Below are 27561 nucleotides of genomic sequence, written 5' to 3'. Positions count from 1 at the left end.
CTCCCTGCCTGTGCATAATACTACTGGTGCAACCTAGAAAAAATTTATCATAGACCCACAATAAGAGCATTGCAGACCATAGGTTAAGAACCAATGTACTAGTCAAATAATTCATCTTCATTGCTACCCTCTTGCCCAGCTAAAATCTACTATAATAAAACATCCTCAACGTTCTGAAGACAACGTTCTGAAGTCACTCAGTCACTCACTGAAGGGTTCATGGATTCATGGTGGTGAAGCCACAACACTGACCATGTCTCTCTGCCCCGCCCTCGCATGACGGACCAATCAGAAAAAACACCCTCAACATTCTGAGACACAAAGGACCATCACAACACCGTTCCCAGGCAACACTAGGCAACGTAAGACGGACCAATCAGAGGAAACTACGTGACAATAAGGGAGGAGCATTCCCCAGCAGAATGGCTCATTATCTGTGCAGCACGGAGAGCACAGAACCACCGCTGGAACGAGAGAAGAATATTCCTGCTGTGGGTATGTGCAAAAATAGACCGGGGGGGGGGGGGGGGGGGGGGGTGGGGGGGGGGGAGAGAAATTTTTAAATGCCTAATGCCAGTACTGAAGAGTGCCAGAGGGCCTATAGCACAGACTATATTTGGGATCGCTTGACATGGAGTCAGAGGAGCCGGAAAACAACGTGCCTGTCACCATCTGGGATGTGGGCGAACAGGACAAGCTGCGGCCCAGCAGGAAGGATTACCCGCGACCCAGCCAGCAGCAAACAGCGACCAAGGAAGGGGGAGGAGTACTCCTTCCCTGCCTAGGAATCGCTGGAGACTGGCTGCCAAACTAATGAAACAACCGCTCACCAACACACCACCTCCATCATTTGAAAGGCATCCACTCTTTCTTCAACAGAAATGCAAACTAATAATACAAAACAAACAAAGAATACATGGTTTCTCAGGCGGCTGCAGGTAACTCCCCACCCCCTTCCTCTTCCCCTTTTGCCGAAGCGGCCAAGGACGTGCCCAACCATCCCCAGCCTCAGGCAAGCTGTCTCCCACATCGAGGATTCCCCGAGCACCCAGAAAAAGATGGCGCTGATTCCTGCAGCGCATAAATGTTCCAGCATTGCCCTGCAGCCGGCCTGAAATGGACCAAATATACCGGATCACCCCCCGACGGCCCGAGACCGTGCTCTTCTCCCTTCCGCCAACTTAAAACAACCATCCCCGTCCTCAGGCAAGCCGTCACCCAGCTCCAGGATGCCCAGAACCCCAGCCCAATGGAAAAAGATGGCGCTGCTTCCAACAGCACATTTCTCTTCCAGCATTCCCCTACAGCAGCCCTGAAATGGCCAAAAAATACCGACAAAGAACGTGCTCCTCTACCTTCCGCCCATCTAAAACAACACTGCTGCCTCAGCACAACACAAAACAAAAACAACACTCAACAAAGGCTGACCCCCCTACAACCACATTTACATTTCACCAACAGAAAGACCCCCCTCCACAAACCTCCTTGACAGACAAAACCACACACACACAATACAACAGAAACACACCCTCAAAGCCACACACCAATCCAACCCACTTTGCCAGCACAGCACAGCACAGCACATCCCCCAACCAAAAAACAAAACAAAACAAAAAAAGACACACATCAACAACCTGCACACACACCGCACCCTCACACACACACACAAAATAACTCTGTGACACATATACACACACACAAAAAAAAACACATGCTAGCGCCCGTTTCATTGGTTTCGGAAACGGGTCTTTTTTACTAGTATACAATATTTCAGTTTTTCAGGAACATAGTTGCTAAAGATTTGAGAGGCATTACTCCAAGATATGTGATCTCCAGGAGTCTCAATTAACAAGATATTTAGAGTATGAAATATCTTGTGACTGTGGCAGCAACATAAAGCTTAACACATTGGTTTTAGAATAATCTGATACAAATCCAAGCGCTTCAATAAATGTACTGCTACAAATGCTAGCACCTTCTTAGGCACAGCCAAGTACGGTCTGAAAAAGTAATTTTACGTTCTTTTTTTTTTCCTCCCGATACTCCTCTAATTTCAGATTTCTGGAGGTGAGATCAAGTTTGTTCTAACTTTAAATACATTTTTGACACAAAGAGCACTATTTATGGTTTCATTCCTCTTTATAGCATAAGTCATGGTTAAGCAAGAAAATCTCTGCACTAGAAGATCTATAAAATGACATTTATAGTTATTTCGTACCGATATGTCATGCTGTTGTTGGCACTAGTATCGCTGATAGGTTTTCCAGGAGATGCAGGTGGATTTGCTGGTATCTGCAAACAAAGAAGTCAATGTCACTTTCAGAAGCCTTGCTTCAGACAGTGTACACATTCACTACCTCAAAAATGAAAACTTACTAGAAATAATTTTATAAAATCATTCAACCATCTATGTGGCCACATACGCACATAAAATGACAGCGACACGTACTTTGCTGGTGAGAGAGCACAGGCACAGAGTTTGAGCAGAGCACAGACGGAATTCAGCACATACATGTGTAGATCATAAAATTCCTTAATCTAGGTGCACTTGTGCATAAAGCAAAGTTATTCATATGTAGTAGGTGTTCTCCAAGGATAGCAGGACATACATTCTTGCATATGGGTGATGCCATCCAACAGAACCTGACACAGAGACACTGTTGGATGACATCGCCCATGTGCAAGAACGTAAAACATCGCCCATGTGCAAGAACGCCCATGTGTAAAAGCCTTTGGCAGCATCCACTGCACAGAACCAAGACGGTCTTAAATAGCAGTCGGTAGAATACTACTCCTAGGGGAGGTGAGCGGGTACATGAGAATGTGTTCTGCTGTCCTCGGGAGAACACCTGCTAGGAGGTGAGTAACTTCACTTTCTCTGAGGACAAGCAGGACATCAACATTCTCACACATGGGAATCTGTAGCTATCAGGCTGTCTGAATTTTTTAAAAAAGGGAAAAAAATAACAGGGCCTGCAACAGGCAAGGCCTAAGAATGTTTTTTTTCTTGTTTGTTTTTTTGTAAACAGCCTGGAATAGAAACAAAATAGGCCCATGGGGTGTAGCTGGACTCTAGAATTCAAATAAATGCTGAAAGATTGTCTGACTAGTCCTTCGACAAGTCTGACCAATAGGCTGTTGTGATGGGAATCTTGCTCTGGGAAGTAGTAAGATGTGTATGTGTGGATGGATGACCACATCACATCTTTGTAGATCTCATCTATGTAGATTGATCATCAGTGGGTTACAGACACAGCCATGTCTCTGACATTATGAGCCATGACATGACCCTCCAAAGTCAGCCTAGCTTGGGCTTAAGTGAAGGGAATACAATCTGCTAGCCAACTGGATAAAGAGTTTACTGATGGCTGCTCCCATCTTGAAAGGATAAAAGAAACAAAAAGCTGGGGATTGTCTCTGGGCATTAGTCTGCTCCAGATAGGCAGCCAAGGCTCTCTTGTAGTCCAGTCTGAAGTGGGATGGGTATGGGGTTCTGGGAAGAATGTTGACAAAACAATTGACTGGTTAAGACTAGAATTCCAACACCACCTTAAGAAGGAACTTTGTTTGCGTTTGTAGAACTACTCTATTACGATGAAATCATATATAAGGTGGATCCGACTACTAGAGCCTGAAGCTTCCTGATACTGCAGACTGAAGTGACTGCCACCAAAAATAAGGTCTTTCAGATCAGGTACTTCAGATGATTAGTGACAAGTGGTTTACAAGGAGTGTTCATCAGCTGGGTAAGAACAATGTGGAGATCTCATGACACTATGGGGTTTGAAGGGGGTGGGGGTAGTAACAGCATAAAGCAAACTTCTTAAGGCTTAGAAGGGCTTACCCTCTACACAGTGATGAGCTCCAACTGCACTGACGTGAATCCTTACAAATTTGGTCTTGAGACCAGACTCAGAAAAGTGTAGAAGCAGTTTCTACACAGGACCAGAGAAAAGGGTATAGGGAATTGCCCTCAAACCTCCCCCTTTTAAAATATGACCATTTCGTGGAATATTTTCTGGAAGCAAAGAGGACATGATACACACCCTCATACAGTTGGAAAAGTCTCAACTTCTAGCCTCTTAAACATCCAAGCTGTGAGGGCTAGAGACTGAAGGTTGGGAGGCAGAGGGGATCCCTTATTCTGAGTGAAGAGAGTCGGAAAGCACTCAAGTCTCCACAAAGCGGGGCTCTGGAGGGTAACTCCAGAAGTAGAGGGAGCAAAATCTCTCTCAGCCAGTAAGGGGTAATGAGGATCAAGGTTCCCCGCTCTTGCTCGAATTTCAGCAAAGTTTTCCCTATAAAAGGAATAGGAGGATACACACAAAGAAGCCCCTTCCCACAATCAAGGAAAAAGCAACGAGGCTAATCTCTCATGCTATCCCAGTCTGAAGCAGCACTGAGGGACCTTGCTGTTCAGGTGAATAGTGAAGAAGGTGCCTCACTCTCGAAATCTCTCTGAAGTTACAATGATGTTGAGAGACCACTTGTGTGGTTGAATTATCTGGCACAGTCTGTCATCCACACGTTTGCTTTCCTCTACCATGCATTTAGCTCTGAGCACCATGCATGCCATAGCTGGATGCCCAACACCACATACTTACTGCTTCCTGACACAGAAGTACGACCTCATGCCTCACTGTTTATTTACATAATACATCACAACCTGATTGTCTGTTTGAATGAGAATATTTTGGTGCATTAGCTGATCTCTGAAAGCCTGTAGGGCGTTCCATATGGCCTGGAGTGTGGAGCCCACCTAAATGAGCTCTGCAGCCCAGATTGAATGCATCTGTCATTAATGTTTTATAGGGTAGAGGAATTTGGAATGGAAGTCACATGGCCAAATTGCTTCAAATTATCCACCAAGCTAGAGACTCCTGGAAAGGAATGACAGTAATCACATCCACTAGGTTACCTGTGGCCTAGGACCATTGAGAAGCTACAGTCCACTGGGCCAGCCTCAAAAGAAGGCATGTCTTGGGTGTGACATGCATGTGCCCAACAATCTCAACATCTGCCAAGCTGAAATCTGCTGGTTTTTATGAACTGATAACACTAAAGAGATCAACGCTTCCGCTTACCATTCTGGAAGAAAAGCTTGAGACTGAATTGTGTCTAACAGGTCTCCTATGAACTCCCACTGTTGTACAGGAAGGAGATGGGACTTTGGATAGTTTATGATGAACCATAGCAGCTCTAGCACCCAAATAGTTTTGCACACTGATTCTTGAACTCCTTCCCTTAATGTACTCTTTGCCAGACAAATGTCAAGGTAGGGAAACAAGAGCATACCCATTCTGTGTAGTGATTCAGCGACTACTGTGAGACATTTTGTGAATATTCTGGAACTGACACAAGGCCAAAAGGCAGAACATGATACTGTTTCCCTACCTTGAATGCGAAATATTTCCTGTGGGTGGAGTTTATCTGAATGTGGGGATACACATCCTTTAAAGTCCACAGATCAAAGCCAATCATTATCCAGAATCATGACAATTAATGAGCCCAAGGAAACCGTCCTGAACGACCTTTGAGAGCTATTTCAGAGATATTTGTCTAGGATGAGACGAAATCCTCCTGTTTTCTTAAGGACCAGTAAAATCCCTTCCCCGTTTTCCCTGGTGGGACGGGTTCAACCACACTAGCTTATAGCAGGGAACAGAGCTCCTATGTAAGTAATTCCCAGTGCACAGATCTTAATTTTGATGCCCTTGGTAGGCAATTTGGAGGCATTGTTTCCAATTTCAGAGTATAGCCTGTCAGGGCTATTTTGAAAACCCACTGGTTCAATGTTACAAGGGGCCACCTTTCCTGCAAAAAATTCAGCCTCCCTCCTACTGGTAGGCTGTCCAGGACAGCTACTTTTACTGAGGCTATGCTCTCACAATGCCAGTGAAAATTTCACCCCTTGCTCTGGGGAGCTAACCGGACCCTCGGAGAACTCTCCTGTGGCAGATGAGAGAGCACGAGCTCTGGGCCATCTCCTCTATTGCTCTCCACCAGAATAACTCAGAGAGGAGGTGGCTACGGAAGCAGCAAGCCAGGGACAGTCTTGGCCATCTCCTGAACAAACTCAGTAAAGGAAAATTCCTAAGGGGGAGGTCTTCTCATTTCATAGGGAGGGGAAGGATCTGGATCCTGATCAGACTCCCAGGAGCAATCTTAATCAGACTCAAAGATGTCTTTGAGGAGAAACCAGAGTCTGTGCCTGCCTCTGTCTACTGGGTTGATGGCCAGGCTGAGGAAGCTTCCTACCCCAAAAGATTGGATAGCGATTGGTGCAGACCCCACTGTTGTTCAAGGCCCCAGTGTCAACACACAGCGATCAGGTAATGCATGGACCTCCAGTATGGGCTGTGAGCTCCATCAGGGGATCAACAACAAAGCCCTCAATGCTTTAGTATCACATCAAGCAAGGCGGCATCCCATCTTCTGCTGGAGAGCGGCCAGGATCTGGTCTTTGAGGCTGGGGTAGGTAGTACAGAGATATCCTTCACAGGTACCCGAGTTCATCAATGGCCTGGTTCCAGCTTGACAGGAGACTGGCACGAACGCTCCAGAGCCTCTGAGAGGGAGCTACTCTCTCCGCTCAGATATTTCTTGGATACCAGTGCTAATGTCCTGGTGCTCCTGACACTGTGCTTCTAAGGGGACTGATGCCAATGCTTCCAGGGTTCTGCATGACATCAGTGTCCTCGGCATTTATGAGGCCAAAATTGAATCCTTATGGGCTCTTGGATCGGGATCAGAAGACGCCCAATGCTGATGGGTGCTGCTGACACTCAATGGGGGAGACCTGATGCAGCGCTGTGAGCCTTAGAGACCAATGTCTCTGTTGCCATAGGTGATGGAATGAACTTGCCTGTGCCAAAAATATTTTTGTGCTGCTGTTCTCGTCTCACAGGTGGCAAGAAGAATGATTATGGTTGGGTCCCAAACATGATAGGCACCATGAATGGGTGTCCCTAAGGAGCATGATCCTGTTGCACCTGGAACACTTCTTAATACCAAAGGGAGCTTTCTGGGACATATTGGGAAAACAGTCACAGCAAAATCAAGTGACACTAAGAGACTAAGTTGGAAGAGTATCTGGTCCCTAAAGGCATGAGAAAAATAGCCCCAGGAAGGGAACAAAGACAGAAAGAAATTCCCACAATAGAATAAGTTTAGGGGAAAAAAACACAAACTTGTCTTCTCTGCTCCGTGGAAAACTTAAGACTGACTTGGTCTCACATGATAATGGTGGACAGAAATGTGCACACATGTGCAGTGGACAGAGCCAAAGGTTTTTTACGGTAATGCACATTGAGAAGCATCCCCGCTCCAGGCTCCATCAGGCGAAGTCACCCACATGCGAGAATGTAATGTTTTGCTTGGCCTTGAAGAAAGACCTAATCTTCATTTACACCCTCTCAAGCAGGTGTGTGCATCCACCACCCCAAGTGCTATATAGTACATCTATAGGCAACTATCCATGGCCTCCTATTATAAAATTATCCTCATTAAGGATATTTCTATAAATGGAAGACTGATAGCAGCCTATCATATAAGGGAGAGTAATCTATCTTCTTCTAATGCAGTGGTTCTCAACCCAGTCCTCAGAGCATATTCAGCCAGTCAGGTTTTCAGGATATCTACAATGAATATGCATGAGATAGATTTAAATACCAAGGCTGTCATGCATGCAAATCTCTCTTATGTGTATTCATTGTTGATAGCCTGAAATGTGAATGGCTGAGTCTGCTCCAAGGACTAGGTGAAAAGTACTGCTCTATAGAATACTAGCCTAACTGGTGAGAACCACACAAATAACATAGGTATGAACACTTATGCCAGCAAAGGGCTGGTGTGTGTGTACCTATACTCTGGAGATGTGTACATAATTTATAGTATCACATAAGTTATATAATTTGTGCCCTGACCCATGTCCCACCAAATTCACCTATGTGTACACCCACCCTTAAACTATGTGCTATTGAAGGTGTGTATTTATAAGCACCTATCTGGACCATAAATGAGTATTTGCACACAAAGGCACATACATACTGGTATATTAACGGTTTACATGTGTATCTAGTGTCTAAATGTAGACGCCTTCATTACAGAATTACCCCCATCGTGATGCAAATCTATAACTGGCACCTCTATTTAGGTGCCTTGAGGGCAGACAGTAGGAGCTTATTCTCTATCAGAATCTAGGTACTTGGGTTCTGAGTAGAGTAGCCATTAAGAAATGGAGGAGTAGTCTAATGGTTAGAGCAGTGGACTGAAATCCCACTGTGGCTCCTTGTAACCTTGGGCAAGTCACTTCACCCTCCACTGCCTCAGGTACAAACATAATGTGAGCTCATTAAAATAGGGAAAAAAGGTGTGAGCTAATGCTTTATGTAAATAAATATATAAAATACTAGCATTACCTGATATCTGTTTGCCTAACATTTAGGCACCTGGACTTAAACCACCCACAGAACCCACTGAATGCAGGTACCTAAACGAGACAAGGATGTGACTATGCGGGAGCTCTGTCTACGCCCCGCCCATATGTACACCCCCAATGAAAAAATGCATTCAAAATAGCTGTAAACTTATGCTTGTATATGCATGTACACGCAAATGAAATTGTGTTCTAAATATTTATGCACACAAAAGGTGCATAAATATCAGAATATATTTACAAAATTATCCTTATTGTGTATGGGAATCAAAGTGTAATGGGTGTTCTGAGAAAATCTGTATGCAAATCTCTTACACATTCATTAGAGATCTTGAAAACCCCACTCCTGGACTAGAACTTTGAATTTTTGTTTCTCAACTTTCACATTATCTTAAGACCTACTATTAAAAAAAAGAAGAAGAAGAAGAAGAAAAGACTGCAAGCCCTGGGGTGGAGTGGAGGAGTGGCCTAGTGGTTAGGATGGTGGACTTTGGTCCTGGGGAACTGAGTTCGATTCCCACTTCAGGCACAGGCAGCCTTGTGACTCTGGGCAAGTCACTTAACCCTCCATTGCCCCATGTAAGCCGCATTGAGCCTGCCATGAGTAGGAAAGCGCGGGGTACAAATGTAACAAAAATAAGTATATATATACCTCTTGCCTTTTTTTCAGATCTTCCTTTGCTGCCCCAAAACGTTTTGATAACCGGGCAATTTTAGCCTATGGAAGACAAACACTTCATAAATGTAACATGATAAAAGCAGCAATACTTTGACAGGGTTATTTATTAATAGCAGGTACTAAAGGTATAAATGCACATGATAGATAAATAACCATCTAACTATTCAAATATTAATTCAAGGTAAACCTATAACAAGTCAATTCAACCTTTCTACTACAGCTGTAACGAATAATATATTTTACTATTCAGCTCAATATGAATAAAATGAAGATACATACCTGTAGCAGGTATTCTCCGAGGACAGCAGGCTGATTGTTCTCACGACTGGATGACGTCCACGGCAGCCCCGATGATCGGAAATCTTCCTAGCAACAAACGTTTGCTAGAGCCTTCGAGCGCGCGTGGCCATCAGCTTCCCGCACGTCGCGCGAGAGTCCCGTAGTTCGATAACAAAGCAAAAAAGGAAAAGACAACTCCAAAGGGGAGGCGGGCGGGTATGTGAGAACAATCAGCCTGCTGTCCTCGGAGAGTACCTGCTGCAGGTATGTATCTTCATTTTCTCCGAGGACAAGCAGACTGCTTGTTCCCACGACTGGGGTATCCCTAGCCCCCAGGCTCACTCAAAACAACAAAGAAAGGTCAATTGGGCCTCGCAACGGCGAGGACATAACAAGGATTGACCTACGAAGAAAACATCTAAGAGTGCAGCCTGGAACAGAACAAAAATGGGCCTAGGGGGGGTGGAGTTGGATTCTAAACCCCAAACAGATTCTGCAGCACAGCCTGCCCAAACCGACTGTCGCGTCGGGTATCCTGCTGAAGGCAGTAGTGAGATGTGAATGTGTGGACTGAAGACCATGTCGCAGCTTTCCAAATCTCTTCTATAGTGGCTGACTTCAAGTGGGCCACTGACACTGCCATGGCTCGAACACTATGAGCCGTGACATGACCCTCAAGAGTCAGCCCAGCTTGGGTATAAGTGAAGGAAATGCACTCTGCTAGCCAATTTGAAATGGTGTGTTTCCCGACAGCAACTCCCCTTCTGTTGGGGTCGAAAGAAACAAACATTTGGGCGGACTGTCTAAAGGGGCTTGTCCGCTCCACATAGAAGGCCAATGCTCTCTTGCAGTCCAACGTATGCAACTGACGTTCAGCAGGGCGGGTATGAGGACAGGGAAAAAATGTTGGCAAGACAATTGACTGGTTCAGATGGAACTCTGACACCACCTTCGGCAGGAACTTAGGGTAAGTGCGGAGGACTAATCTGTTATGATGAAATTTAGTATAGGGAGCGTGGGCTTCCAAGGCTTGAAGCTCACTGACTCTACGAGCTGAAGTAACAGCCACCAAGAAAATGACCTTCCAGGTCAAATACTTCAGATGGCAGGAATTCAGTGGCTCAAAAGGAGGCTTCATCAGCTGGATGAGAACAACATTGAGATCCCATGACATTGAGATCCTATGACACTGGTGGAGGTTTGACAGGGGGCTTTGACAAAAGCAAGCCTCTCATGAAGCGAACAACTAAAGGCTGTCCAGAGATAGACTTACCCTCTACACGTTGATGATAAGCACTAATTGCACTAAGGTGAATTCTTACAGAGTTGGTCTTGAGACCAGACTCTGATAAATGTAGAACGTACTCAAGCAGGGTCTGTGTAGGACAAGAGCGAGGATCTAGAGCCTTGCTGTCACACCAGACGGCAAACCCCCTCTATTTGAAAGAGTAACTCTTTTTAGTGGAATCTTTCCTGGAAGCAAGCAAGACTTGGCAGACACCCTCTGAAAGACCCAAACAGGCAACTTCTAAGTTCTCAACATCCAGGCCGAGAGAGCCAGAGACTGGAGGTTGGGATGCAGAAGCGCCCCCTCGTTCTGAGTAATGAGGGTTGGAAAACACTCCAATCTCCACGGTTCTTCGGAGGACAACTCCAGAAGAAGAGGGAACCAAATCTGATGCGGCCAAAAAGGAGCTATCAGAATCACGGTTCCACAGTCTTGCTTGAGTTTCAACAAAGTCTTCACCACCAGAGGTATGGGAGGATATGCATACAGGAGACCCTTCCCCCAGTGAAGGAGAAAAGCATCCGACGCTAGTCTGTCATGGACCTTAAGAATGGAACAGAACTGAGGGACCTTGTGATTGGTCTGAGTGGCAAAAAGACCCACCGAGGGGGTGCCCCAAGCTCGGAAGATCTTACGCACCACGCCCCAGTTGAGCGACCACTCATGAGGTTGCATTATCCTGCTCAACCTGTCGGCCAGACTGTTTACACCTGCCAGATATGTGGCTTGGAGAAGCATGGCGTGAGCGTGAGCCCATAGCCACATCTAGACGGCTTCCCGACACAGGGGGCAAGATCCGGTGCCCCCCTACTTGTTGATGTAGTGCATGGCAACCTGATTGACTGTCTGAATTTGAATAATTTGATTGGACAGCCGATCTCTGAAAGCCTTTAGAGCGTTCCAGATCGCTCGCAACTCCAGGAGATTGATATGAAGACCTGATTCCTGAAGGGACCAAGCTCCTTGAGTGTGAAGCCCATCTACATGGGCTCCCCACCCCAGGAGAGATGCATCCGTTGTCAGCACTTTTTGTGGCTGAGGAATTTGGAAGGGACGTCCCAAAGTCAAATTGGAGTGAATTGTCCACCACTGAAGGGAGTTGTGAAAATCAGTGGATAGCTGGATTGCATCCTCTAGATCCCCTGCAGCCTGAAACCACTGGGAAGCTAGGGTCCATTGAGCTGATCGCATGTGAAGACGGGCCATGGGAGTCACATGGACTGTGGAGGCCATATGGCCTAGCAGTCTCAACATCTGCCGAGCTGTGATCTGCTGAGACGCTCTGGCCAAGGAAACAAGACACAGAAGATTGTTCCCCCTCGCCTCTGGAAGATATCATGAGCCGTCTGTGAATCCAGCAGAGCTCCTATGAATTCTAGTTTCTGAACTGGAAGAAGATGGGACTTTGGGTAATTTATGACAAACCCCAGTAGCTCCAGGAGTTGAATAGTCATCTGCATGGACTGTAGAGCTTCTGCCTCTTAAGTGTTCTTCACCAGCCAATCATTGAGATAAGGGAACACATGCACTCCCAGTCTGCGTAGCAACCCTGCAACTACCCCCAGGGTTTTGGTAAACACCCTGGGCACAGACGCGAGACCAAAGGGCAGCATACAATATTGAAAGTGCTGCGTTCCCAGACAAAATCGAAGATACTGGTTGTGAGCTGGCAGTATCGGGATGTGTGTATAAGCATCCTTTAAGTTCAGAGTGCATTGCCAGTCGTTTTTCTGAATCATTGGAAGAAGGGTGCCCAGGGAAACCATCCTGAACTTCTCTCGGACCAGGTACTTGTTCAGGCCCCTTAGGTCTAGGATGGGACGCATCCCCCCTGTTTTCTTTTGCACAAGGAAGTACCTGGAATAGAATCTCAGCCCTTCTTGCCCCGGTGGAACGGGCTCAACTGAACTGGTTCTGAGAAGGGCGGAGAGTTCCTCTGCAAGTACCTGCCTGGGCTGGAAGCTGAAGGACTGAGCTCCCGGTGGGCAATTTGGAGGTTTGGAGATCAAATTGAGGGAGTATCCTAGCCAGACTATTTGGAGAACCCACCAATCGGAGGTTAAGAGAGGCCACCTTTAGTGAAAAAATTTTAACCTCCCTCCGACTGGCAGATCGTCCGGCACGGACACTTTTATAGCGGCTATGCTCAACTGGAGCCAGTCAAAAGCCCATCCCTTGCTTTTGCTGGGGAGCTGCAGGGGCCTGCCTAGGTGCACGCTGCTGACATGAACGAGCGCGGGGGCTGAGCGTGAGAAGGCTGTCGGGAAGTAAGCATAGGAGAGCAGTCCTCCTTCCCCGGAAAAAACATCTACCTGATGAGGTAGATGCTGAAGGCGCCTGGTGGGAGAGTTTGTCGATGACATTCTCACGCTGGTGGAGCTGCTTTACCACCTGCTCGACTTTCTCGCCAAAAATATTATCCTCCCGGCAAGGGACATCTGCAAGCCGCTGCTGGTCATGATTATCCAGGTCAGAGGCACGCAGCCATGAGAGTCTGCGCATCACTATACCTTGAGCAGCGGATCTGGATGCAACATCAAAAGAGTTGTAAGCACCCCTGGACAGGAATCTATGACGCGCCTTCACCTGCCTGACCACCTCCTGAAAAGGCCTGGCCTGCTCCAAAGGGAGCTTATCGACCAAGTTCGCCAGTTGCTTCACATTGTTCCGCAAGTGGATGCTCGTGTAGAGCTGGTAGGACTGAATTTTGGACAAGAGCATAGAAGACTGGTAGGCCTTCCTCCCAAAAGAGTCCAAAGTTCTAGATTCTCGTCCCGGGAGTGCCGAGGCAAAATCTCTAGAACTTTTGGCTCTCTTAAGAGCAGAATCCACAACCACAGAGTCGTGAGGTAACTGCGACTTCATCAACTCAGGCTCCCCGTGGATTCGATACTGGGACTCAACCTTCTTGAGGATGATGGGATTAGAGAGTGGTTTCGTCCAGTTCTTCAGCAATGTCTGCTTAAGGACATTATGCAGAGGAACAGTGGATGACTCCTTAGGTGGTGAAGGATAGTCAAGGACCTCGAACATCTCAGCCCTGGGCTCATCCTCAGATACCACAGGGAAGGGAATAGCCACAGACATTTCTCGCACAAAGGAGGAGAAAGAAAGACTCTGTGGGGGAGAAAGCTTCCTTTCAGGCGAAGGAGTGGGATCAGAAGGAAGACCACAAGACTCCTCAGAAGAGAAATATCTGGGATCCTCCTCTTCTCCTCACGAGGCATCCTCCTCGGTATCGGACAACAGTTCGTGAACTGCAGTCCGAAACCGGGCCCGTCTCTACTCCGAGGAACCACATCCTCGATGACGACGTTGAGAAGTCGACTCCCGTGCTGGCGGCGATGAAGCTCCCTCCAGTGATGTCGACGGGGAGTCAACCTGGGTGGCAGCCGAGGCCGATGCCGTAAGCGGTACCGGCGTCAGGGACCTCACCACAGGCGAAGAGCCAGCTGCCGCTTCCATCGACAGTACCGAGGGCGCAAGCACCCCCGGTACCAGAACAGACTGACGCAGCAGCCCCTCCAGGAGACCTGGGAGAATGGCTCGGAGGCGCTCGTACAGAGTGTCTGCCGGGAAAGGCTGTGGGGCCGATACAGGAGCCGGAGGCAGAACCTGTGCAGAGCAGGGAGGCAGTACCGGACTGTCCGAAGACCGATGCACCGACACCTCTTGGATGGAGGGTGAGTGGTCCTCCCGGCGTTGACGCTTCACGGGTGCCGAATCCATAGATGCCCCAGAGCTCCCGGTACCATGTGTGGAAGGAGACCAATGCCTATGCTTCTTAGCCTTCGCTCGATGCACGGCATCGATACTCTTCGGTACTGACGAGGAGGACATGGAATCCACACTGTTATGATTCTGCCGGTTTGGCTGAGGGGGAGGGGGGACGTCTCTTCTGATTGGCTGCCAGGGGTTGTGCTGACGTCAGGGGATAGTACTTTAGCCTGCAGCTGAAGAGTTTCTCTGCTTTTGCGTTACTTATCTGGTGGTAACAGGAAAGCCTGATAGGTTTCTCTCAGAACGTGCTCTAGGTTCTGACAGGGATCTGTGTTGATTTAGAGTATTCTTTTCCTTCCCTCTGGGTTAGCTGCTGCTGTGTGTGTGTGTGTGTGCGTAGCTCTGTAATCAGGGTCAGCTGCTCGTTTGTTTAGTGGGGGCTGGGCATTGCTCAGCCTCCGGGGCTCTGGGCTGAGTGAGAGCGTTCTCCTTTGTTTGTTGGTTTTAAGGATTTCTCTTCCCAGTGTCCTGGCCTGCTGGCTCAGTGAGTTTAACCCTTTGTGTACTGTGTGTATTGTATTCCTGCCTCTGCCAGTGTGTTTGTTTGGATGGGCCCCACTCCCTCTCGGGAGAGGAAGCATTCTCTCTGATTGTTTGTTGATTTATGGCACTCTCTCTCTGCTGGCTCTACAAGCTTAACCCTTTATGTTCTGTGTGCCTCTGTCTACAGTGGGTTTGAGGCAAAGGCTTTCTGCCTTCCTTGGTGTTTGGTTCCTCTGGCTTCTGCCTGGGGCTCCTACCCTGGTGGGGAGGGGGTTGCTGTGTTAGTTCCCCTGTCCTGCGCTAGTCCCCTGCGTGGGCGTGGCCCGCTCTGGTCCTTTGTTTCCCCCTCTGCCCTATTGCTGGTGTTCAGCGCGTGTCTGGCATCTTGGGGCCCTCTGGGTTCTTTCACCCCTCCCTGTGTGTGATTGGGTTCCAGTTCAGCCGTGAGGCTCGCACGAATGGCTCTGTCTGCGTGGGTTCCGGTTCGGCCGCGAGGCCCGCCTGTATGCCTATTTCCCTTCTTCCTGAGGGACTGGGGGGAGGGGTAGCTTAGGGGGTATTGTGTAGCTGGGGTGTGCGGTGGTGGGTCGGTCTCCCCTTGGCCTGGGTCGGCGCCCTGCTGGCCTCGGCCAGGGCCCAAGGGCTCACGACCAACCCAACGGATTACACACACGCCTCCTCGGGGTCGGGTCCGAAAGTGGTCGGTCCCGATGGGCCTGCACAGCAGGAGCCTTCGAGACAGGCGGAGACCCACTCGATGGCTCACTGCTCCCAGCGTGTGGTGGTCTCCGGACAGCTATTACCTGCTCTCCCGATGTCGATGCCATCTCCGGTGCCAATGCCGACGCCGCCAACCTTGGCACCGCTGTCGACGCCGAAGTGCCAGGCAACGCTCCAAACAGACGTCCCCGCTGAGCTTTTCTCGACGCCTGTGTCCGCTTTTTAAGGCTAAGACACAACTTACACGCGTCTGGGCGATGGTCAGGCCCAAGGAACTGGATACACCACGAATGTGGATCGGTACCTGAGATTGCCCGGCTGCACCGACCGCACTTCTTGAAGCAGCTAGGAATCCTCGATGTCATGGATGGAAAAATAGCGGCAGCGAAGTCAAAGTTCTCGATGTGCCAAGAAAAAAGGGCACAACAAGGAGAAAAGGGGCCGCGATGGCAACGAAATGAAACTTAAGCAGGGCTAACGCTAAAACCGCAAGGGAACTCTTTTTTTTTTTTTTAATATAAGGCGCTCAACAGAGCACAAAAAAGAAATTTAAAAAAAACGCAAAAACTCGCGAAAAACACGAAGGCTTTCTCTCAGGGGCACAAACAGAGACGGAAAACAACCGCTCCCTACCACGGAAAGAGAAAAACTATGGGACTCTCGCGCGACAGGCGGGAATCTGATGGCCACGCCCGCGCACACTCTAAGGCTCTAGCAAACTTTTGATGCTAGGAAGATTTCCAATCACCGGGGCTGCTGTGGACGTCACCCAGTCGTGAGAACAAGCAGCCTGCTTGCCCTCGGAGAATAAAAATATTCAACTGGATATGAATACCAAATGGGCACTGAGCTTTAACATAACAAATAACTTAAAAAAGCAGAGATCACATGCATATTTCAGTAGGATTTAGCACAGTACAGCCCCGCATTATTCGGCTGAATATGAATAATATATTCAGGGCACTATTCTGGGCCGAATCAAACCGAGTATAAATATATTCGGCACAGCCCTACTTTCTACAGAGTCCGGATATTTGGAAATCTAAATTAAACAAAAAAAAAAAATCAAGCAATTACAATTCAGCATTTAGAAACATTTGAACAAGATGTGAAAGTTGCTTTATGCTCAGAACATTTTTTAGCCTAGCTTGCTTCTTTGGGCTCCCAGATGAATCAGAACTGGCCTCCATTAAGCTATGGCACCATAATTTGAAATTACAAGGGATCATACTCTCTACTAGTGGAAATTTCAATCAAAAATATCATGAAGAAAAGAGATGTAACCTTGGGCATTTGTCAGATTGAGATATATAAAGCTGCCTGAAGTTAGATGCGGGGCCACTATTTCTGGGATGGGCGGGACAAAATGCTTGTTCTTTTTGCCGCTGTTGGAGACAGGGTGCTGGGCTCGCTGGTCCCTTGGTCTCTCCCAGCATGGCGATGCTTATGTCTTATGGGCTGTCGGCTCCGTTGGTCCCCTGCCCCCACTGACATCAACTTCCAGTTCCGGGGGCCGAGGACCAGCAGAACTGACAGCACATGCTTGAAGGCTGCTGCAGCCATGCACTTGCTTTTTTGTTGTTTTTCTGCCGCTGCTGTCTGCAGTAGCAGTTCAAGCAGAAGGGAGGGAAACACTGTCTTTCCTCATAATTTTCTCTCCTTTAGTCCTGCCAGATCAGTTCAGACAAATGGGTAGTCATGCTCATCCACCAGTGGATGGAGAGAAGCAGAAAATTGTTCCGTGTAACTTGCCCCTGTTAGGTCCATGCACAGCTGTAGACAGCTCAGTATGTTCTGCCTCCAGCAGATGGTGAATAGTGCGCACAGCTCCCATCTGATATTTCTCAGTCAGCTCCTGAACGGGGGGGGGGGGGGGGGGGGGGGGGGGGTGGATGGATGTCCTTTGGTGCTCAGTTGAGCAGTAACTCCTGCCATAGAGAAGAGGCTCCACTGAAATGTGTGGTACAAACTTTGAGCTAGGGGAAACCTGGAGGTGCCGGGTCCCTGTTCTGCTTTCTTTCCTTCTTTTGGCCTTCGCAGACAGTGGGAGTACAGTAGTACTGGAGCCTGACTTGGAGAGCCCACAAAGAATACCAGCGAAGCTTGAGGTAACTTTCCTGGCTGACCTTTTCTGCAGTTCTAGACTCCAGGTCGATGCATCTAGAACGAGTGCTGTCGGATGCACAGGGAAACACCGTTTCAGTGTTCTCTCTCCTTTTTATGTTCAGTTTTGGCGCCCCATTCTATCTCTCGGCAGCATGCAGTAACTGCGTCAGCATGTGTCTTTTGGCCTGCAGTACTCTTCTGGTTGCAGCGTTTGGAGCTTCTGATGCAGTTCCAGAGTGCACAGAGGCATGCTGTGAGAGCTTCTGCAGTCGCCCGAAGGATTGGACATCTTTTTGTTCTCACCTCCAGAAGTCTCTTTCTTGACTTTGCTGGCATCTCCTGATAGTTGTTGCAGCTGCCACAGTATCAGGCTCATTTTCGAAAGACATGGACATCCACAAAGTGACATATATTGTCACTTGCACGTCCTTCTCACAGAGATCCAAATTGGTATAATCGAAACCCGATTTTGGACGTCTTTGTCAGAAGTCTGTTGCAAGGACGTCCAAATCTCAAGGGAGCGTATCGGAGGCGTATTCGAGGCGGGACTTGGGTATTCTTAAGACTTGGACGTGTTTGAGCCATAATGGAAAAAAGCAAAGACGTCCATGACTAAAATGGATATTTTCACCCAGACCAGTTTTTATTACAATTAAGGCACAAAAAGGTGCCCAAAATGACCAGATGACCACTGGAGGGAATCAGAGATGACCTCCCCTTACTCCCCCAATGGTCACTAACCCCCTCCCACCCTCAAAAAACATCATTAAAAATATTACTTGCCAGCCTCGGATGTCATACTCAGGTCCATGACAGCACATGCAGGTCCCTGGAGTAGTTTGTTAGTAGGTGCAGTGCACTTCAGACAGATGGACCCAGGCCCATACCCTCCACCTGTTACATTTGTGGAGGACACAGCAAGCCCTCCAAAACCCACCAGAAACCCTCTGTACCCACATACAGGTGCCTCCCTTCACATGTAAGGGCTATGGTAATGGTGTACAGTTGGGGGTAGTAGGTTTGGGGGGTTCAACATACAAGGTAAGGGAGCTATGTACCTGGGAGCATTTTATGAAGTCCACTGCAGTGCCCCCTAGGGTGCCCGACTGCTGTCCTGGCATGTCAGGGGGACCAGTGTACTACAAATGCTGGCTCCTCCCACGTCCAAATGGCTTGAATTTGGACATTTTAGGTTTCGAAAATGGGCGAAAATCAAAGACGTCCAAATCCAAGGACATCCATGGTATTTTCGAACACAAAGATGGACGTCCATCTTTTTTCAAAAATGACCTTTTCCCCGCCTCCAAATTTGGATGTTTTACAAAGACATCCAAATTCCAACTTACAAGTTTCTTTCGAAAATGCCCTTCTATATTTCAGATCACTGTCTGAGGATTTTTGGTACGGCAGCAGTCTTCTCTCTTCTGAGACTCTCAGGTTTCCTGTATTTAGTGCGCCAGCAGCCTTCTCTCTTCTGGGTTGGAGACATTTCCTATATTGCATGGCGGTAACGTTCTCCTTTTTTACCGAGTGGCTCCAATGGTCTCTGTTCTTCTGCACAGCAGATGTCTCTGCTATTGCGTGGCTACAGTGGTCTCCTCTTGTATAAGTCACAGACATGTTGAGTCTTTTGGAGCCTCTGTGGTCTCATCTCCTCTGGGATTCAGTCATCTCCAGGCTTGGGACCTACAGAGGTCTCCTCTCTGTGAAATTACAGGCCTTTTCTATGGTGCACAGTGTTACAGTCTCCACTCCTCTGAGTGGTGGTCATCTTCTGCAGGTCACTACTGCAGCAGTCTCCTCTTCAAAGTCACAGATCTGGATTATATTTTGTGGCTACTGCAGTCTCCTCTCTTCTGGGTGGCAGACATTGCCAGTACTTCTAGGGCAGTGGCATCCTCTCTTTGGTGGTGCGGGCATCTCTGGTGCTTCCTGGTTCCACCAGTTTCCTCTGTTCTGGGTTGTAGTCTTTCTGATGTGTCTCAGTTTTGCAAGTCTCTTCTCTGCAGGCATCTTTAGGGTTTCTCGGCTGCACCAGTCTCCTCTCCTTTGGAGGGGCCGGTGTCGCCGATCTTTCATAACTGTACCAGTTTCTTCTGAGGTGTGGGCATCTCGAATGTTCCACCTCTGCCCCAGTCTCCTCTCTTCTGAGTTAAAGACCTCTCTGATTCTCTTCAGCTGCACCTGTCTCCTCTTTTCTGAGTTGTGAGCGCATATGATATTTCTCATCTGCTCCCATCTCCTCTCTTAGAATAGTGATCTTCTATGGGATTTCACAGTTGCCACCTGCTCCTCTCCTTCTGAAATTGAGAACATCTCTGGTATTTAGCAGCTGTGGCCCATCTCCCCTCTTCGGAGTTGCAGACAGCTCTGGTGTTGCACAAATGCACCAGTCTCCTCTCATCGAAGTTACAGACCTCTCCACAGTTTTACAGATGCACCAGTCTCCTCCCTTTGGGGTTCTAGACATCTCCGGAGCTTCAAAGATGCACCGGTCTCCTCCCTTCAGGGATGCAGATCTCGTCTGTGTTTTACTGCTGCACCAGTCTCCTCTCTTCGGAGTTGCAGACCTCTCCAGAGTTTTGCAGAAGCACCAGCCTCCTCCCTGCAGGGTTGCAAACACCTCTGGCCTTTCACAGATGCACTAGTATCCTCCCCGCTGGGGTGCAGATCCTGCTTGTGTGTTACAGCTGCCCCATCTCTCTCTTGTATAAATCTACGATATTTCATGGTTACCCTCTCTTTGGAGTTTCAGGCATCTCCAGCATTTCACAGCAAATTTTGTCTCCTCTCTGAGGAGCTGCAGACATCTCCAATGTTTCACAGGTGCCTGCAGTCTCCTCTCCTCAGAGTTCTGACATGTCCAGTATTTTGAAGCTGTGTTTGTCCTTTCTCTTTGGTGTTACACGCCTTACGGCTTATTTCATAGCTGCTCATCTCCTCTCTTTGGAGTTTGCAGACTTCTTCATTTTTTCCCCAGCTATATCAGTCTTCTGTCTTCGGGGCTGCAGACATATCCGGTAGTTCACGGCTGCATCAGGCTCCTCTCTGCGGAGTTGTGGACATCTCCGATGTTTTCTAGCTGCACCAGTCTTCTCTCTTCGGAGTGTTTCACCAGTGTTTCACCGCTGTGCTAGTATCCTCTCTCCTGGATGTCAGGCACTCTTTTCTCCTGCAGAGGGGTAGGCTTTTTTTGTCTCTGCTGCCAGCATCTCCTTCCAGTCAGCGGATCAGAACTCTATCTAGGATTCAGCTGTGTTTATGTCCGGTCAGTTGCAGCTACACCAATTTCTCGCCCTCTGAGTTGCAGAATGAGGCAAACTGGCCACCTGGTCTTGGTCTCTGGGGCGGTGGTCCACCACTGCCCTTTCTCTTTTTCAGTTCTGAGTAGGGCTTTTCTGCTCTGCACAGGTCCTGTATGGACTATGTTGGAGCTGGCAGCTCTTCAGGCCAGGTGTGTTTGTTTTATCCTCAGGTTATCCTCCCTTCATCTCTAGGGAATTTCGTTCAGCCTGGTCTCAGAGGTTCATCCTCTGCTAGGGGGCTGGTTTCCAAATTTCTGTCTCTGTTCAGTTTGGATCCTACGGTTCCAGTCCACTTGTTGGTGTGAGGCACTGGGGTCTTCGCCTGGGCTTTGTGCATCTGGAGTCCTTTCTCTGCCCAGTGCTGGTTCATCTGTGGTCAGCTCTCAGTTCTGGCTGCAGTCTTGTGATGTGTTTTTCTGCCAATGGGTTCAGCTGTTCTGGCTATGCCTGGGTGGGCAATCTGCCAGCGAGGGACAAAGTGGTTTATCTTTCTTTCTTTCTTCCAGAGATCCGGACTGGTCCTCTTGGACTCTCTTATAGCCAAGACTACTGCCTTTCGGAGTGCTGGCTGTCTTACGATGCTGAGCACCTGGGTTGGGATTGGACCTATACGCTCTCTCTTGCATTTGTTCCAACTCTTCCTTTTGCACTAGCTTGCTGCTAAAACAAGACCCAGATGACCCCTCTTTTTCTTGCCAGAAGTTTCTCTCGTGGCTCCACTGGGAGGGGCATATTTAGCCTGCTGGTCAACTGCTTTCTATGGGATTGCCCAACTCATTCTGTTGCCTCATTAGTGTACCTACCACTTCGGTGGTAAAGCAGATTAAGTGTGCCTGGCACATGATTCTCTGGTGTTGACAGAGGTGGGTGCATAGCGGTCAAAGAGGGGTGAGGTTTTCCTGGGCCTGCTACTTCTGCCATGTATTTCCTGACATGAGTCTATGGTCAGGCCCCTTTCACTTGTCTTTCTCACCCAGTGCCCTACGAATTGCCCTTCTCTAGTGGTATCTCAGTCTGACTGGCTTCTAAGTTCACAGCAGAGAATGGTGTGGGGGGTCTCCGTTTCTCTCTACACTAGCAGCAGAATCTAGCTTCTTGGTTTCCAGCTTGCCGGTTCCTGGGCTAGCAGTGTAGCCGGCTATTGCTTTTTCCCAGCCTATGCTCGGCCACTCTGCTGGGAGCGGATAATTCCCTTCCTATTCCTTGAGCTCAGTGGGCCAGTCAGCTCTGGGTTGGAACTGACTGCATTTTTTGAGAATGGTCTCGTGTTGCTTCCTGCTGGTATTCTGATCCTGGATCATAGGTGCTGGCCTGCAAGGGACTGCACTGAGCGTTTTCCTTCCTGTTAAGTTTATGCTGTCTTTCCAGAGTGTCTGTCTCATTCCACTTTCTTCTGGGCCAGGTGTTGGCTGTCACTGTTTTTCTTTGATCTTCTACCACCACAGTAGTCCCACCCTTTTTGGGGAACTGCTTTGTCACATCTGATTTGTCTGGACTGGTCTGGCAAGGACAGAAAAGGGAGGGAGAATTTGTCATATCTGATCATTTTCTTTTCTTTAGTCATGCCAGACCACTCCAGGACCCTCCTATTGTGTTTGTTTTCTTTTTCAGGCATGTGCCCATTCTTTTTGTTTGGGGGGGGGGGGGGGGCCTTCATTTCATACTTTGTTTCACATGTCCTTCAGCTCTTCATGCCGTTGTGAAGTGTTTATCAATCAAGGGCATGATATTCAGGGAGTGCGGAATGAGTGCCTCCTGATTCAAAGCAGCAACTAACAGTGGAGAATGGGCCTGCCTTATTCAGTGGCATAGGGCAGTGTGCGGCCTCACGAAGCAGTGCAATATCTGCTTGTCAGTAGAGAGCTTCCTATTTTCATCTGCCACATTGGACTGAGTACGCGTCTCCTGACTTGGGTCACACCTGCCTGTCAGTAGAGGGTGTACCTGCTTTTGTCAGGGTCATACTGATGCGCTGCACCCTTCTTGGCTTGGAGGAAGGTCTGTACGCTAGTGGGGGATTGGCCTCCTGTTTGCATCCATCTTCTGAATGAGAATGAGTTCACGCTCTACTGTCTTCGGTTACCCAAGGGTGTGGATCAGTGTACCATGGCTTGGCTAGACAGTATACTGAGTGGTCTACAGCTGCGCACAGCCCTAACAAGGGCAAGTCACACAGAACTACTTTCAGTTTTTGTCTCCATCCGCTGGTGGATGAGCACAACTACTCATTTGTCTGGACTGGTCTGGCAGGACTAAAGAAAAGAAAATTATCATCAGGTAAGACACAAATTTTCCCACTGAAACTTTCAGAATGTGGGGAACTAGTAGTTTTAGAGATTTATGATGACTTTAGTCCAAAGGTAATGACTTGGCCTTCAATCTGTCTAGAAAGTTTTAATAAATTGTTTCAGATTTCAAGATACCCCCCCCCCCCCCCCAATTTGACTTCTTCCTGCACCCCTTAGGTGACTCGGTATTGATATAATCTATCTCTGTGACCCATTTGTCTAGACTGGTCTGGCAAGGACGCAAACGAAATTGCTCAATAGGCACGTGTGTTGTGTCTGACAGGGGCAACAGCCATCCCTCTCTTGTACTCCAGTATATCGTTGCAACCTACTCAAAAAAAATGTCTTTTGTAGTATGCAAACAGAACCCCACAGAAAGGTAGTATATCAAATTCATGACCCGCTTACGAACTCAACTTTTCAAGTTTTAATGCATATTAAAATCTGTGTATTCTGTATAATTAATGGCTATATAAACAAGCTGCTCTGCACAGACAGTATTTTAATTTAAAATATATACTTATATTCTGCTTAACCCAAAAAGAGGGGTTACAAAAACACACATTTCAATATCATAAAAAGAGATAATCACAAAACAATATAGCTTAAAATCACACCAAATCAAAATTATTAAAAGAAATAAAAATGAAAATATAGTCAGATTAATCACCAAGTTATTCCATTTATACACTCCTTTAGCACAAATAATGCTCAAGTAGATGCATATATCTATTAGACATCCTTATTTTGGGGGGACGTGAGTTACAAGAAAATAGAAATGTTATAATCACAAAACTACATCATAAGACTTCTTATAAAAACATTCCCTCTGAGAAGGAAATGACAGTTTATTAACTAACACTGATCTGGTGGAATAGGCTATGGAACCTGCCACATTCAAATGTAGAAAATACAGCAGGGTTAAGCCACAGATAATCTATTAGGACAAACAAAATAATCTGAACTTTTGCAGAAAGTGATAGCAGTGTAGCTTAATAAAAAAGGGAGTAACATGCTCCCATCACTTCCCCAATTTTGCTTCTTTATTCTTTAAAGATTGCAGTCGGGATAATAGTCCATTGGAAATACCCAAGAAGACTATAGTGAAGTTGAGAAACAGGGGCCACTTCAATGACATGTTGTTCAGGTAAACCTTTATCTAGTGATATAATTTGACTTGAGAACTTTTTTAACCACCTGACCAATCCGCTCTTCCACAGTTAAGGCTGGATCTACAGCAGCACTCACCATTCAAAGGCCACAACTCCAATTTGTGTGCTCAGCTCATAACCCCAAACATGGGTTTCATGACCCCCAACCAGTCTGGGAAGTTCTGATCTAGACAAACACCCAGAATTTTAAAGAACACATCAATGGAACATAAGAACCCACTAACATAGGGCCCAGATCTGAAATGTATTATTTCAGTCACCAACCCACAACAGCTTCATCTTTTCTGAATTTAATTTCAAGATGATTTTGAAACGCCCAATGATGAATCCTACACACTAAAGTGTCATGAAAAAGGTAATAAAAAAATAGATAGATAGATAGATAGATAGATAGATAGATAGATAGATAGATAGATAGATAGATATAGATATAAGTACACAAGTAATGCCATACTAGGAAAAGACCAAAGGACCATCAAGCCCAGCATCCTGTCCCCGACAGAGGCCAATCCAGGTCAAGTGCACCTGGCAAGCTTCCCAAACGTACACAAACATTCTATACATGTTATTCACGAAATTGTGGATTTTTCCCCAAGTCCATTTAGTAGCGGTCTATGGACATACATACATACAGACACACACACACATATACACAGTGCAATCCGCTTAAGTGCAAGGGTCTGGGACCAAAGAAATGCATGCAGTTAACCACAGCATGCACTTAACCGTTGTGACCCAAAGAAGCTTGACATCTGATAAACATATGTACAGTACTGTTTATTATTATACGTACAGTATACAGTCTCCATTAACTGACATTAGGCTTACTTGACATAATCAGTTATAGTCCACTGTACAATCTTGGGTCTGTGAGTTCCATAGACTAAATCTGCCAGATGGTAAAAACTATCATAGCACTGATATCCAGTGGCCTCCAAATAGGCCTGCACGGTGTTGAGACTCTCCAGCGCTCTTACAAAAGTGAGAGGAGGAGGTTGTTGAATTTCATCAGGATGTCCCTCGCTGCTTACTTCTTCATCTGTTCCATCATCAGCTGTTGTTGCCTGCATGTAGGCGCACATCTCGACATAAGTGATATCTTCAGCTGTTTGTAGATCGTAATCAACAGCTACGTAGCAATGGAACTTCTCTTCAGTAACACGGGCTGGGACGTCAATAACCTCTTCATCTGACGCGTTTGCAACAGCTGCATCTGTTTCATCCCTCTCCACATCCTTAACAAAGCTTGCCCGCTTGTAGCAGTTCACAATGGTTGCCTGTTTAACATGATTCCAGGCTTCTTTCTGCATATGTAGGGAATCCAACAGCGATAGATTACGAGCCAGTTCAACAGCACATTTATCCTTGCCAGTCTGGTGATCCATAATGCTCATCAGACGACGTAGCACAAGAGCCCGATAATGTTGTTTGAAATTGGCTATTATACCCTGATCCATACGTTGGATCAGAGAGGTAGTGTTTGGTGGCAGGAAGACCACCTTGATGTTAAACAGCCTGACATCATCACCGTGTGCAGCACAATTATCACAAAGCAGCAAAATCTGACGCTTTTGTGCCCGCATTCTAGTGTAACTTCTTTAGCCACTGTTTCCAAATTTCCCCAGTCATCCATGAATTTGCGTTAGACTCGTATGACACAGGAAGTCGTTTGACTTTCTTGAAGCAATGGGGCTGTTTGCTCTTTCCAATGACAAAGGGTTCCAACTTCTCACTCCCATCCATATTGCAGCAAAGGAGGATCATCAGTCGGTCCTCCGACATTTTACCTCCAGTAGTTTCGGCATAGTTGAATGCAAGTGTTTCATCAGAAATCGCTCACCAGTAGAGACCGTTTTCGTCAGCATTGAAAATGTCACGAGGCGCAAACTCGTTGAAGATGGTAGGAAGAACTGAAACAACCCAATTTTCAGCATCAAAGTCATTAGCGTCTTGTTTTTCACCATGCTGTTTCTTGAATTTTATGTTGTTCCTCTCCTTCCATCTTTCCAACCACCCAACAGTGGCTTTCAAGGTAGTCCAAGACTTTCAGCTAGCCGGTTAGCTTTCTCCATAAGTAGTGGACCACTGACAGGAAACAGCTCCTGACTCGAGAAAACCACCGAAGAAGAGCATCTTCTACCTCCTCAGCTTTTCCTACCCGTTTTCGTTTCCGTTGTGGATTTGTATTGTTTTGCCAGTCTTCCAGAAGCTGGTCTTTCTGCTTCAAGACACATGAAATGTGACTGGGACTGACACCATATTCTTTAGCAATAGATACTTGACTGTTTGCTTTCTAATTTTTTAAGAACTTCTATTTGTTCAGCCAGTGTTAAAGTCCTACAGTTCCGCCGTGATGACGACCCCGGTGTACGCTCTAACAACATTCTTTTGCTTATTCTGCCTGTGGCAGTTAAAAAGGCAGTAAATTTGAAATCTCGTTGGTTGTCACGCGCCAATCGGCTTCCATATTCCATGCACGCGCTTATGCGGAATCTTTCCTGCGGAGGAGCAGTCTTGAACCATGCAAATAAGCGAATCTTGCACTTATCAGTGGTGCGCTAAACCGAAGTTTGTCCCCATAGTAATTGATGGTGCCAAAAACAGGACCGAAGTACGGAATGCAGTTAAACAGAGCATGCGCCTACCCGACGTGCACTTAAATGGAGTGCACTGTACATTATATATATATATATATATATATATACACACACACACATATATAGATAGATAGATAGATAGATAGATAGATAGATAGATAGATAGATAGATAGATAGATAGCAGCAGCAATGTAAGCAGCATGGGTACTAGCTGGCTGCAGGACATCACACAAATGTAGCACTCACACGCAGGATGCAGATAAACCTCAAAACACTATGTACACAAAGGGACAGTTATCAGCTCTGTTTTCTCACAGGCTTGATACTTCTAATGAAGTTTCCTCAAGTGCAGTCCCAGTTTCAGTAGCATGTCCCTAACGTGCCTACACACTTTAACATACAACAACTTTCTCTAACACAGTGGCA

At 47.1% G+C, this 27561-nt stretch overlaps 1 protein-coding gene across 4 annotated transcripts in view; it reads right to left on the bottom strand.

The window, feature by feature from the left end:
• The window catches only part of ATF7IP (activating transcription factor 7 interacting protein), a 503125-nt gene that overhangs the window by 242237 nt on the left and 233327 nt on the right, over positions 1-27561 (bottom strand). For all 4 annotated transcript variants that reach the window (XM_030207216.1, XM_030207225.1, XM_030207208.1 and 1 more), the window contains 2 exons: positions 9090-9155; positions 2219-2292 (listed from right to left, as the gene is read on the bottom strand). In XM_030207216.1, the coding sequence (XP_030063076.1) occupies positions 2219-2292; positions 9090-9155 (140 nt within the window). The remainder of the gene's footprint in view (positions 1-2218; positions 2293-9089; positions 9156-27561) is intronic.

The sequence above is a fragment of the Microcaecilia unicolor genome, chromosome 1 (assembly GCF_901765095.1).
Source record: "Microcaecilia unicolor chromosome 1, aMicUni1.1, whole genome shotgun sequence".
In the NCBI taxonomy this organism is placed as follows: Eukaryota; Metazoa; Chordata; class Amphibia; order Gymnophiona; family Siphonopidae; genus Microcaecilia; species Microcaecilia unicolor.
Note: the sequence above shows the minus strand (reverse complement) of the source record. Positions and strands in the feature narration are given on the sequence as shown.